The 13,479-nt window shown below is 35.5% G+C and overlaps 1 protein-coding gene across 1 annotated transcript; it reads left to right on the forward strand.

Moving 5' to 3' along the window:
- The first annotated feature begins 289 nt into the window (after positions 1-289).
- Positions 290-6,593, forward strand: LOC112703295 (serine hydroxymethyltransferase, mitochondrial). Its single transcript, XM_025754693.3, has 15 exons — positions 290-612; positions 703-747; positions 854-940; positions 1,200-1,321; positions 1,429-1,505; positions 2,015-2,139; positions 3,112-3,204; positions 3,805-3,897; positions 3,992-4,189; positions 4,602-4,706; positions 4,853-4,918; positions 5,091-5,168; positions 5,598-5,709; positions 5,796-5,906; positions 6,006-6,593. Exons 1-15 carry the CDS (start codon positions 547-549, stop codon positions 6,149-6,151), a joined length of 1,524 nt encoding a protein of 507 aa, XP_025610478.1. The 5' UTR covers positions 290-546; the 3' UTR covers positions 6,152-6,593.
- Positions 6,594-13,479: the final 6,886 nt, after the last annotated feature.

A 13,479-nucleotide genomic window follows, 5' to 3' on the forward strand; every position in this document is an offset into this window, starting at 1 on the left:
TCATTTATACAGATATTATACAGGTATCATGGGGCAGGTACCTCTCTACCTGCCCCCGTCTCATTTATTAAACAGATATTTGTCTTCCGTCCTTGTGAGGAAAAAATGATCCCAAACCTGTCTCCGGCGGGTAAATTCCCGCAGATACCCACCAATTCGGAAAAATTGCCATCCTGGATTTTCTTTTCCTTTTAAAATATATTTATTAAAAATTGAATAATAGTTTCCTCTTCAATTGGTAAAATTATTTTTGGTAGTTAAACTTTGGTGCTCAGAGCCACAGAACATTACCTATGCCCATTTGTTGTTGTTATCCCCCTTGCTCGCATTTCGATTTACACAGTAACCAACCAACCATCAAAGACCCCACATCACTAGTTTTCTAGTATTTTTCTACAAATCAGAATCGTCACCAACCCCCTTCTGCACCCACCACCACCGCCAATATATACACACACACCACTTTGCGATCCACCACTCTCATTGTTGGTGAGTAAGTGCTGTGTCTCCCAAGAGAGAGAAAAGAAAGAAAGAAAGAAAGAAGCAATGGCCATGGCTCTTCGTAGACTCTCCTCCACTCTTAACAAACAAACATATTCCCTTTATCGCATGGTATCCATTTACCAAACAAACTTCCATGACAATTTATTTTGCATTTCATTTCATTTCATTGAAATCTATTCTCTCTGTTTTTGCTTGCAGTCTTCTTCTCTGTCGCTGCAAGAGAGAGACAAAGCTCGCGCTGCCGTAAGCACCTCGGAGATTCTCCCTTCCTCTCTCTTATTCTTGAAAATCATGATTCGCTTTCTCACGTTTCGTTTTGCTCGCGTTGTGCTTCTGAAAATTATCGCAGTGGGTGAAGCAGCTCAACGAGCCTCTCGAAGTCATTGATCCTGAGATCGCCGAAATAATCGAACTCGAAAAAGCTCGTCAATGGAAGGTGCCTTAATCTAACTGCTTGCTTGGCTCGTAATGTTTAAACTTCAAACCATGTTTTATTCAGATTGGAACGTAACGTTTGTTTTTTTTTTTGTTTTTTTTAATAGCTGATTTGTAGTAATATTACCAAAATTGAAAGCGACTTTTGATCTTTCAATATAATGAAAATGTGCAGCATATTATATTTGTCTATTTATTTATTTATTTATTTATTTTATGCTAAATAAAAGATCTAAGAAAGTGGCGTTTGGATTTGTCAGGGGCTGGAACTTATACCTTCGGAGAACTTCACGTCAGTGTCAGTGATGCAAGCTGTTGGATCTGTGATGACAAACAAATACAGCGAAGGGTATCCGGGAGCTAGATACTACGGAGGAAATGAGTATGTGCATCTTCTTATGAATTTGAAATTATGAACCCAAAGTCATAAATTTATATATGCTGGTGTTTTTATTTTGGGTATTGTCCATAATAATGTGTGTATTAAAGGTACATTGACATGGCCGAGACCTTGTGTCAGAAACGTGCACTTGAAGCTTTCAATTTGGATCCAGCAAAATGGGGAGGTACATTACACTAAATTGAGATGGCATCTAGATGTAATTTCGGTTGTGGTGGTGTGTTATTTATTTATTTTCTTGTGCTGATATCCACTAGCAATGGTTTTAAGATTTAGCCATGAGTTCTCTAACTTAATATAATATTTTTCTTTATAAGTAATTGGACATGTGGCTTTTCATGACTGATGGATGTTGAATTCATTGCCTAGCGTTTTGGTTTCCTGTTTCTAAATTCTCAAGATCACAGTTTTTCATTGCATCCAATCATTGTACTTTGTTTATCGAGTGGCAGCAACCAGGAACTTTTAAATCTATTGGAGGATTGTCTCAATACATAACTCATTGGATATTAATATCAAGTATGGCATCAGTTTTTGAGTTAAATAATATCTAAACAATTATTTTCACTTCTCTAATTCATTCATGCCTTTTCTACTGTTTCCCTCTACAACTTAGTCAAACATAATTTTGATAGTTTGCTTTCTTGGAAGTCTTATATTCTCTGCTTTTGACAGTTAATGTGCAGTCATTATCTGGCTCCCCTTCCAACTTCCAAGTTTACACTGCTTTATTGAAGCCTCATGAGAGAATTATGGCACTTGATCTTCCACATGGTGGGCATTTGTCACATGGCTATCAGGTTATGTTTTGCTTCTGCTTATGGTTTGTGGTCATTGTATTGTCTCTGTTACCTTGAGTTGATAATCATAGCAAGTCTGTGATAAGTCATAGCTAATAGCTCATTTTTTTAGTGTTGTTTGAACAAAGAGGTAAGTGAACAATATATGAGTTTGGATCAAATGAACCGGTGTATATTAAGTAGATGTACACTGTCAAATAAGTTTTTATCGGAGTAACCTTTTACAATATATGAGGAAAAAGTACAAATAAGCATGCTACGGAGGATACAAAAGCTTGTCAAGTAAAGAAATACAAGAAAAAAAAACATCTAAAAAGAACAACGTACCCTGTCATCTACCAATTACAACCAAAATGGAAGGGATAATGGACTTTATTGATAAAGTTCTGATTACATTACCATCCAAATAGACTAGTGATCTTATATTAATACAATGACTTGAAGCAATCTAAACAAATTTCAATAGAGGCAAAACATTTCTAAGCATATTGGCAAACTGCAAGTAAGGAGTTCCACACACTTTGATCTCCCCTAAAGACTTTAGTCATACTTCATTAACAATCTTTCACTAACATTCGGCTATACTATCTCTTAAATTATTGGACCGTTGTATAGACTATGGATTGTAGAAATAATTTCTTTATCTCAGCAGAATTTTATTTTCTGGTTATACTCCAAAAATCAAAATGCACCTCTTTGCTGCTTTGTATTCATATCTATTTTGTTGTTAAATCATTATTTTATAAACACTTTATTCACTTATTATCATTGCTGAATGTTGTCCTGTGTTGTTTTAATATTGTCTGGACAAAGTGGCAACTCTATCTGACTAGCTGATCATGGCAAATGCCATTGCTGAAACTTTTATGCAACACGAGTTTGGTTTTCCTTTTATCACCCGAATAAAAAGTATTAAATCAATTTCTGTCATATTTATCCGTATACAAGTAACTACTATTTTCTCTTATGCAGACTGACACCAAGAAGATATCAGCTGTATCTATATTCTTTGAAACGATGCCATACAGATTGGATGAAAGCACTGGTTATATTGATTATGACCAGGTAGGCAGGTACCATTTGTTTCTGTTTGTGAATATTTCCTCTAATGGGTGAAAGTCTTCTCATCAGTCAGCGCTGCTTCAATAGCTATCACTATATTTATGGCAGCAGCTAAATAGTTTCTTGTCTGATGTTTAGTTTTGGATGTATCATTGGAAATTGGTGTTAGCTCATTAACATATAGCAAATTGGGGCAATTGTGAATTTCAGATATATGGGTTTTAATTTTACTCTCCAATTAAGGTTTTTTGTTTCCAATTCTAATGATTATTTGCCATTTTTTTAATTCTTTTCAAAGTAAAACCTGCATCATGTATCATTACATGTCATTACCCTGGTGCATGCTCATTCTAATCTCTCAATATTTAATCTTTTCATATGCAGGTTCAGAATACTGTGTCCTCATTGTACATGATGACACAGCATTCATCATTCTGCCATCTATCATTGATTATTACATTAGTTTTCCTAACAAATGAGGGAGAAAGGTTCCTGAGCTTGTTGGAGAATTATATTTTCACTTATTCTCAAAGATTATGCTCTTTCAAGCATAATGTGGGTTCTGCCTTTTCTATAACAATTTTACTCGTTTAATATCTGCAGTTGGAGAAAAGTGCTGCACTTTTTAGGCCAAAATTAATAGTTGCTGGTGCCAGTGCTTATTCCCGCCTTTACGATTATGCAAGAATTCGCAAGGTAAATTTTATCTAATTACAGAAGATAATTTATTTTATTATTTAGAAGAATTAGGTGGTGATGACATTGTATCTTTTGTGATTTATTCTTATAGGTCTGTGATAAGCAGAAGGCAATTATGTTGGCTGATATGGCACACATCAGTGGATTGGTTTCTGCAGGTGTTATTCCTTCTTGTTTTGATTATGCAGATGTTGTGACAACCACAACACATAAGTCACTCCGTGGACCACGTGGGGCTATGATCTTCTTCAGGAAGGGTCTGAAAGAGATAAACAAGCAAGGGAAGGAAGTGAGTCTATGGTTCTGAATTTATTGATATATGGAATCAAGAAATTAGAAAATAGGGTAAAATAAACTACAATTATCCTGTGAAGTATACTCCCATTTCAACTTGCTGCCCTGAAGTTTTTTGCTGTAAAATGCTTGATTTTTGAGTTAAGATCAACATAAAGGTGGTTTGTGGATACTAATGAAAGCAATACTATGGGGCATAAAAGTGAAGAGTATTTTAGTTTAGGAGTGTTATACATGATATATATTTTACCTTACACTTACGAAATATTAGTTCCCAGTTGAAGTAGTTGTTGACTGTGTTTGTCGATGATTAGTACTATATTTAATATTTTTGTGTATAAATTTCTTGGTATTTTGCATTATCTCTAAGTTGGGTAGTTCTTCATTTTCTGAATTTCATACTACAGGTGTTCTATGACTATGAAGATAAAATAAATCAGGCTGTTTTTCCTGGACTTCAAGGTGGTCCACACAACCACACAATTTCAGGCTTAGCAGTTGCACTGAAGCAGGTTCTTAAATAGATTAGCCAAAGAAAATATTTTGTCATTGTTTTCCTTGCAAACACCAATATAATATTTTCTATAAAAGCTTAACAATTCTCGTGCATCTTTAGGCTCATTTAAGTTCGGTTCTTTTTCCATTTCTGTAAATTTAGGCTATGACACAAGAATTCAAGGATTACCAAAAGCAAGTTGTCAGTAATTGTGCGGTATTCTCACAGGTATTATGAATGCCTGCAATTTTTTTTTCCCGAGAAAAAAGAGAATTCTTTGTATCAGTCTATGAAGCTATAAACTGTTTTTAGGTTTATCTTCTAATTGTTTGGAACTTTGCCCAAGTGTCTAACTAATTTGGGTGTAATACCTGATGCTACTGTGTTGATTGAACTGCAGAGTTTGCTAGAGAAAGGCTACGATATTGTATCTGGTGGAACTGATAACCATCTATTGTTAGTGAACTTAAGAAACAAGGTAAAGGGTTTTTTCTCTGAAAATATTATGGTAATATTTTTATTTCACCAAGAATTTGACATCGTGCCAAATTGTTTGTCCGTGTCAGTAAACTGGTTCAGAACAACCTATGTATGCTTAGTTTAAACATGCATTAGATACGGAGAATGGAAATAAGATACTAGAAACATCTCATGCTTTTATTAAGCGTTTTTTTCCTTGAGTTATACAAGTGTCTTCGAACAAACAAAATTTACCTAATGATTATACCAATTCATTTTGGCAGTAGTTTCATGCTTAGATGTGGTACTTACGGAGTTACAGTATATACATTTCTAATCCTAATTGCAACAGATGTTAAAGCTTATATAGTGTTTGTTTTGATGTGTACATTAGTTATATTTTATAGCATCAAGGGAAAGCAACTTCTAATTACATGATATTTGATAGGGCATCGATGGCTCAAGGGTAGAGAAGGTGTTAGAAGCAGTTCATATAGCAGCCAATAAAAATACTGTTCCAGGGGATGTGTCTGCTATGGTTCCCGGAGGCATCCGAATGGGTACAGTCTCTCGGAGTCTCAATGACCTTTTTCCTGCCTATTAGGGGACCTATGATTATATTGTGATTATTTTATTCATGATTCAGGGACCCCTGCTCTCACATCAAGAGGGTTTGTTGAGGAGGATTTTAAGAAAGTAGCTGAATTTTTTGATTTAGGAGTCAAGTTAGCCTTACAGATTAAGGCAAATACCAAAGGTTGATCCCTCATCTTCTTTAGCTGCCATAATCTGAGGCATTGCAGGATACCACAGCTTTCAATCTCACACACTTTTCATCTCTTATTTTATGGTTCAGGTACGAAGTTGAAAGATTTTTCTGCAGAAATGCAATCAGATGCATACCAATCTGATATTGCAAAGCTCCGTCATGAAGTTGAGGAATATGCAAAGCAGTTCCCCACAATTGGCTTTGAGGTGGAGAAAATGAAGTACGGTAATTGAACATGTTATATGACATATGCTTGGGAGTTGAATTCTGGAAATAACAGGTGTTGCTTAATGGCATTGTACCCACCGAGGCTTGATACAATTTGAATTGTATTGTTGCCCATTACCAAAATGAAGAAAGGGAAAATTTCGTTCTATTGTAGAGTTTAGCATGTTCTTCCAAAGTATTGAATTGAAAATGAAAATTCCCTTCTATTGTCGATTGTTGTGTTGTGGTTTTAGGCTTTTAGTTATAAAATTAGATTGCACAATTGTTGTATGTTGTTACATTTGCATAGATCGTACCTGCTATTAAGGCGTGGTACATTTGGCAAATTTCGTGGTAAAGAAATCACGGTGTGCAAGTGTATTGACTATTGAGTGGAGCTAGTAAGTGTAATATGCATGGTACAACTACAAAGCCTACAATTAATGGGAGCAAAATAGTATTTAAAAACTTCTGGTGATAATACAAAAAATTTTTTAGATGCATCAAAATTAAAACTCAACATTTTTAAGGAACAGAATGTTTATAATTTATGCTTATTTTCAATTCGGTTGTCAGAGAATTTTGTTTTTTGTGCAGCTACAATCAAATAACAAAGTAGTAGACAGATAAAGATTAAAGGTTAAAGATGTTAGGAAATTGGTATTGTTATTCTTATTTTGATGTTAATTTTTTAATAAATTTATACAAATATATAATAAAAAATAATGAGCGACATCATAAAAAATGGAAGTGATATTATCATATTTTAAAATTTTATTGGAGAGATAAAATGAGATATACTGGTGGTTAAAGTATCAAAGTATTTACTGCCTTAAACTGGTATTTTAAAACTTTTGGAAGACCAGTGCTTGTCTCTTGCTAGGAGAATTACTTTAGCCAAGACAGTTTTGAGTCCGCTTGCAAATTTTGATATGTAACACTTGAAATTGAAACTATCAAAGGGGATATGCAACCAACTAGAAAAATCCCAAAAAAAATTCATCTAGGGTGATTCTGAAGGATAAAAGAGAATCCATCATATTGGCTGGAGCACACTTTGCAAGCTGAAGATCCAGGGCAGAATGGCAATGAGGAACCTTCAGGCTATTAATGAATCGTTCCTTATGAAGATCATTTGGAGGCTTATCACAGAATCAAACTCACTATGGGCGAGAGTTTTCATTAGCAAGTATATAGAAGGAAGGAAACGAACAGAAGGGATGAGTAGAAGGGCAAATGATTCCACCATCTGAAAAGAATTAGTGAGATTATGGTCACAGATGAAAAAGTATTGTAGATATATGATTGAAGACGGGAGAAATGCACTTTTTTGGAAGGATAAATGGGTGTCGTATTATAATAGACTTGATAGAGCTGTCATCAATCCAATTCCCAATTCTAGAAAAGATGATTTGGTTGCGGACTATGTGAATGACAAGGGTGAATGGAATACCGTGGATATTCAGAAGTTTCTACCTGAGCACATCATAAACATCATTAAATTCATCATTCCCCCAAATAAAGATTTGCAAGATTCAATTTGTTGGGAATTAACTACTGATGGATGTTACACTGTTGCATCTGCTTATAAAGAACTTACCAAGACAACAAATATTGAGTGCACGTCCAAATGGATGTCAATTTGGAAGTGGAAGGGGCAGAGAGAATAAAAGTTTTCATGTCGCAGGTTTCTCATGGAAGAATTCTGTCATGGCCCGAACCTAGCCATGACTGGCGCTCAAGGGACAAGTCCCTCAGCAAGCCAAACGACCAAATTTTCAGAAAACGGACAGAATCTCCTCTGTTTCTAGGACCTTACCCACATAAATATTAACTCCCTGTATCAACAATAAACATCCATTCCAAAGACAATAACAACAACATACTCCAATCATATCCACAACCAAATATATCCAGTATATATATATATATATATATATATATATATATATATATATATATATATATATATATATATATATATATATATATATATATATATATCAAGTTGATAACTAGAGTATATAGTTAAAACCACAAGTCTTACATCACAAAATCATAATTACTACCTAAACAGTTCAAGATTCAAAATAACATAACCCACACGAGGATCCTACCTGTGACATATGGAGCATTGACATAATCTAAATTTTGAGCAAAGGTTCCATTACATAATTACTTAGCCCTTGGAAAGAAGAAGGGATCATCAAAATGACTAAGATCTACTGAGGGGCAGGTGGAATGGAACCTGGAATGACTCCTGTATCTGAAAAATATAAGAATATAATAGGGTGAGTTTTGCAACTCAGTGAGCAAACATTACATCTATAACCCACACGAAATAATACAGAGTTTACCTTGAAAATTATATTTTCTTTCAGAGATGAGAAAGTTATATTAATTAATTATGCAAACAAATAAATAAGTAGTTAAGCGGATGAACTGAAATGGGAGTTCTCATTCCAGAAGTCAAATCAAATCAAATATTACATACCTAGGGTGGCTCCACCTCTAAGGGTAGCCTTTTCCTCTAGTGTGCCCATACGGTATAACAGATCCAACGTATGGGCTACACGTTGGACTAGCAATGCCTCTGCTAGCTGAGGTATGAGTTAGATGCATCTAAGTTAACGTCATAACCGTCGTTAACTACGGTTTTCTAGTCAGAGTCTCCCAAACCAATCTAAACCAAATCATTTATAACAAATCTCTAATAATTATAACATATTACTAAATTTTCATATTAAATAAAAAAAATATATAAGAATGCATACTAAAATTTAATTAAAATTCAATAAAATCAAATAAGAAAACATGTATGTTTTACAAAATATATAAATATCATCTCGTGTGTATTTTTATAAAATTATTGATGCACGAAAACTTGTCTCTCAACAAATTTCCCTTCGGCAAGTATACCGAATTGTCGTCAAGTAAAAATTCACAATAGAGTGAGGTCGAATCCCACAGGGATTGATTGGTCAAGCAACTTTAGTTGGAAGAATATGCTAGTTGAGCTAAACAGAGTGTAGTTTGAGAATTGCAGAAAATTAAATAGCGGGAAAGTAAATAGTAGAAAATAAAGTGCAGAATCTTAAATGGGGAATTAGGGAGATGAACATGGAAATAAATGGCAGAAAGTAAAGAGAATGGGTAAGATCAGAGATGAGGAATTCATTGGGCTCAGGAGATGTTGTATTCTCCGGATCAAATTCATTTTCATCTCTTCCTCAATCAAAGTATCTATTGATCTCCTTGGCAATCTTAAGTGATTGGGTTCCAATTCCTTGGCAACCCAATCTCTTTAAGCTTGAACAATTGTCCAATTTCTTGATTTAATTGCTCATGGGAAGAGATGAAGTGTGGTCACTGATTATACCACATGTATTTCCAAATTAAAGTGTTGGGAGGATTACATGTCACTATATTCGCCCAGACCCCAATTTGGTCCAACATGAGAAAGCATTTCTAGCATGATCTCCTCATCCCTTTTCCAAGACTCAAAGGAGATCCAATTATGGAGAGTTTCTTTTCCAAGACAACTAACCAATTGAATTAAGATCGAAAGCTTTCTAGTAAATCAAAAGAGAAGAAAGAAGAAGAAGAATGAAAACTATAATTGATCCATCAAATTACAACAGAGCTCCCTAACCCAATGAAAGGGGTTTAGTTGTTCATAGCTCTGGAAATGGAAAATGGCAGAAAAAAATACATGATTAACTAGAAAATGTAGAAAAGTAAATATACAGAGGGTAGTTCTCCAAAGTGCCAAGCTTCTCTATAGTTCAAAACTACTCCTATATAGACTACTCTTCTTGATCTTCTAGTGAGTTCTTCGAGTCTTGGATGTGGGCCTTAGATCTTGAGTTGAAGCAGTTATAATCTTTAGTGGGCTAAGCTTGCAGAAAAGTGTGAGTTAGGCATGGGCGTTAGTGATGTTAACGTTAAGTGAGAATGTGGGTTCGAGAACGTTAATGGCAATCACCTTTTTCACTAACGTTCCAACCTCATATAGTCCACGTTAACTTCAACGTTAGTGGCACTAACGTGACCACTAACGTTGCCTTATGATCCTTCGCAAGCGTTATTCGGAATCACCTTTTCCAATAACGTTGCCTTGTGCCCCCTCTTTCCATACGTTAGAGTTCACGTTAGTATAACTAACGTGACTCTTAACGTAGGCATGCCTATCTTTGAGAGCGTTAGTGATACTTACCTTTGTCACTAACGCTCCAAACGCCCCTCTTTCCCACGTTAGAGTTCACATTAACTAGGTTAACGTGGCCACTATCGTGGTAGTGAATGCCATCTCCAACGTTAGTGACAAAGGTGAGTGTCACTAACGTTGGCTCATCAATCTCAGCTCCATGTTAACTTTCACGTTAGTGGTCTTAACGTGACCACTAACGTGGGAAATGCTAGCTTGATCCAATGTTAGTGACAAAGGTGAGTGTCACTAACGTTGGCACTGTCTTCCCTTCCACGTTAGAGTTCACATTAACTAAGTTAACGTGACTCTTAACGTGGTCAATTGCCATTTTGTAGCGTTAGTGGTGTTCACGTTTACCACTAACGCTGGAGCTTTCTTTATCTCCACGTTAACTACCACGTTAATATAGTTAACGTGGCAATTAACGTGGATTTATGATGGCTTTGCAGGCGTTATTGTCGACCACCTTTCTCATTAACGTTGCAAGCTCATTCCCATTCCACGTTAGTGGTCACGTTAATTAGATTAACGTGGCTACTAACGTGGTTCTTCCTTGCTTCCTTTGTCATGAAATCAAGCAAATAAAGTGCATCAAAGCTCTAGCCCAAGTCATAAGATTATGCATCATCAATTTGTCATTCAATCCTTGCAAAATCCTCATGAAATCATGTAAAATTCACAATAGTTGCTTGAATCAAGGTGTAAGTATATTTTCATCCAAAACTTGCCTTATTCACTAAGAAAATGTATGAAACTACCCTAAAACAGTAAAGAAAAGGTCTGTGAAACTGGCCTAGATGCCCTGGCATCAATTGTAAGTTTCACAAATAAATATTTATTTCAAAAATTCAAAAATCACAATAATAAAATATTTTCAAACTCTGAAATTAATGATTCAACAAAAATATTGATAATAATATATTTAAAAATAATTACAGATATAATATCCACTCATTACTTGATTCTAAGGAACCGGAAGCAACTCTGAGCGAGCCACTGAGCTACCACATGATGTCCAATCACTCTACAACTCTAGAAATATGACAATAATGATATTTGTGAGCTACTAATGTAGTCAATTAACACATTCTTACTCACTTTGACAAAAGCCCTAAATTTCCTAATCCTAATAACCCTAATTTCGGATTTTACTATACCCACAAGTATGGGGATGCTAAAAATTGGAGATATAGCTAATTATTGAGTCAAAGAGTTACCTTGAAGCCTCAATAACAATAGAAACTCAAAAGTTGAATGCTTCCTTTACTCATTAGTATGAACTTCTTGGTTTGGGGTTGTGAAAAATAAAAATTTACTTTGGATATAGAAGATATATTAAAATAGAGATAAAATAAAAGGATAAAATAAAATCTGGTGTGTTGTGGTTGGATGAAGATTTTGAAATGAAGAAGATGGAATGGAAGAGGAGATGAAGGAAAAGAGAGGGTTTGGTTTTGATTTGTATGAAGGAAATGAAAATAAAAAAGGGAGGGATCAGGGAAGGCTCGAGAGAATAAGAAGGGGGAAGGGGTTTAAGTGGGGGCATGTGTCCCCCACGTGACAATGCACTTCTGTTTCCTTTTTTTTTTCCTTTGTGGGTATAACATTCCCTCCCCCTTAAGAAATTCGGTCCCTGAATTTTGAACTGATATACTACAATAGATGTGATTATTACCTTCATACTAAAATAAATACAGGTATTTATCGCGTATTCCATCCTCCACTTCCCAAGTTGCTTCTTCTATCGAATGATTCTTCCAAACAACTTTCACAGATGCTATCTCTTTAGAACGTAGTTTCTTTACTTGGCGATCAACTATAGCCACTGGTTCCTCTTTAAATGATAAATCCTCCTTTAGCTCTATGGCTTGTGGTGCAAGCACATGAGATGGGTCGGGAAGGTATTTGTACAACATTGATACGTGAAAAACTGGATGAATCATAGACAACTCAGACGGTAGTGCCAAGCGATAAGCAACTGCACCTATTTTGTCCAAAATCTCAAATGGACCAATGTAACAAGGATTAAGCTTGCCTCTTTTCCCAAACCTCATCACTCCTTTCATAGGCGACACTCGAAAAAATACCTGATCACCCACTGAAAACTCTAAGTTACGCCTTCTATTATCAACATAAGCCTTCTGCCTACTCTGAGCTGGTAATAAACGTTCTCTTATTATGCGAACCTTCTCAACTGCATCTTGTACCAAATTTGGCCCCAAAAGCTTAATCTCACCAACTTCAAACCACCCAATAGGTGACCTGCATCTTCTCCCATAAAGAGCCTCAAATGGTGCCATTTAAATGCTGGCTTGATAACTATTATTATAAGAGAACTCGATCAAAGGTAGATAGCTATCCCAATTTCCACCAAAATCTAGAACACAACACCTTAACATGTCTTTCAATGTTTGGATCGTCCTCTCTGATTGTCCATCGATTTGAGGGTGAAAAGCTGTGCTAAGATCTAGACGAGTTCCTAACACTTTTTTAAAAGATTTCCAAAAATGAGAGGTAAAGTGGGACCCGCAATCTGAAATAATGGACACTGGAACTCCATGTAGTTTAACTATCTCATCAACATAAAGTTGAGCATACTGAGATGCACTGAAAGTTGTTTTCACCGGAAGAAAGTGAGCTGACTTCGTCATTCTATCCACAATTACCCAAATTGAATCAAAACCTTTAAAACTACGAGGTAAACCTGTTACAAAATCCATCGTAATCCTTTCCCACTTCCATTCAGGTATCTCAATTTGTTGCAATAACCCAACAGGTCTTTGATGTTCAGCTTTAACTTGTTGGCAGGTTAAGCAATGAGAAACAAAAACTCCTATGTCTTTCTTCATGCCTTCCCACCAAAATAATTGTTTCAAATCTTGATACATCTTATTGGAGCCTAGATGAACGGTATACTTAGAATTGTGAGCCTCCTCCAAAATAGCTTTCTTCAAGTCATGGTTATCTGGCACACATAAGCGTTGACCACAACGCAAAACATCTTGATTAAGAGAAAAATTTGAGTTCTTCCCATTGCGAACATCTTCTATAAGCTTCCTTAGTTTCGGGTCATCACATTGTGCAGCCTTGATCTGTTCTATTAGTGAAGAGTGGGTTCGAACATGTGCTAACAAAACTCCTGAT

Source organism: Arachis hypogaea, chromosome 7, assembly GCF_003086295.3.
Source record: "Arachis hypogaea cultivar Tifrunner chromosome 7, arahy.Tifrunner.gnm2.J5K5, whole genome shotgun sequence".
NCBI classification, from domain to species: Eukaryota; Viridiplantae; Streptophyta; class Magnoliopsida; order Fabales; family Fabaceae; genus Arachis; species Arachis hypogaea.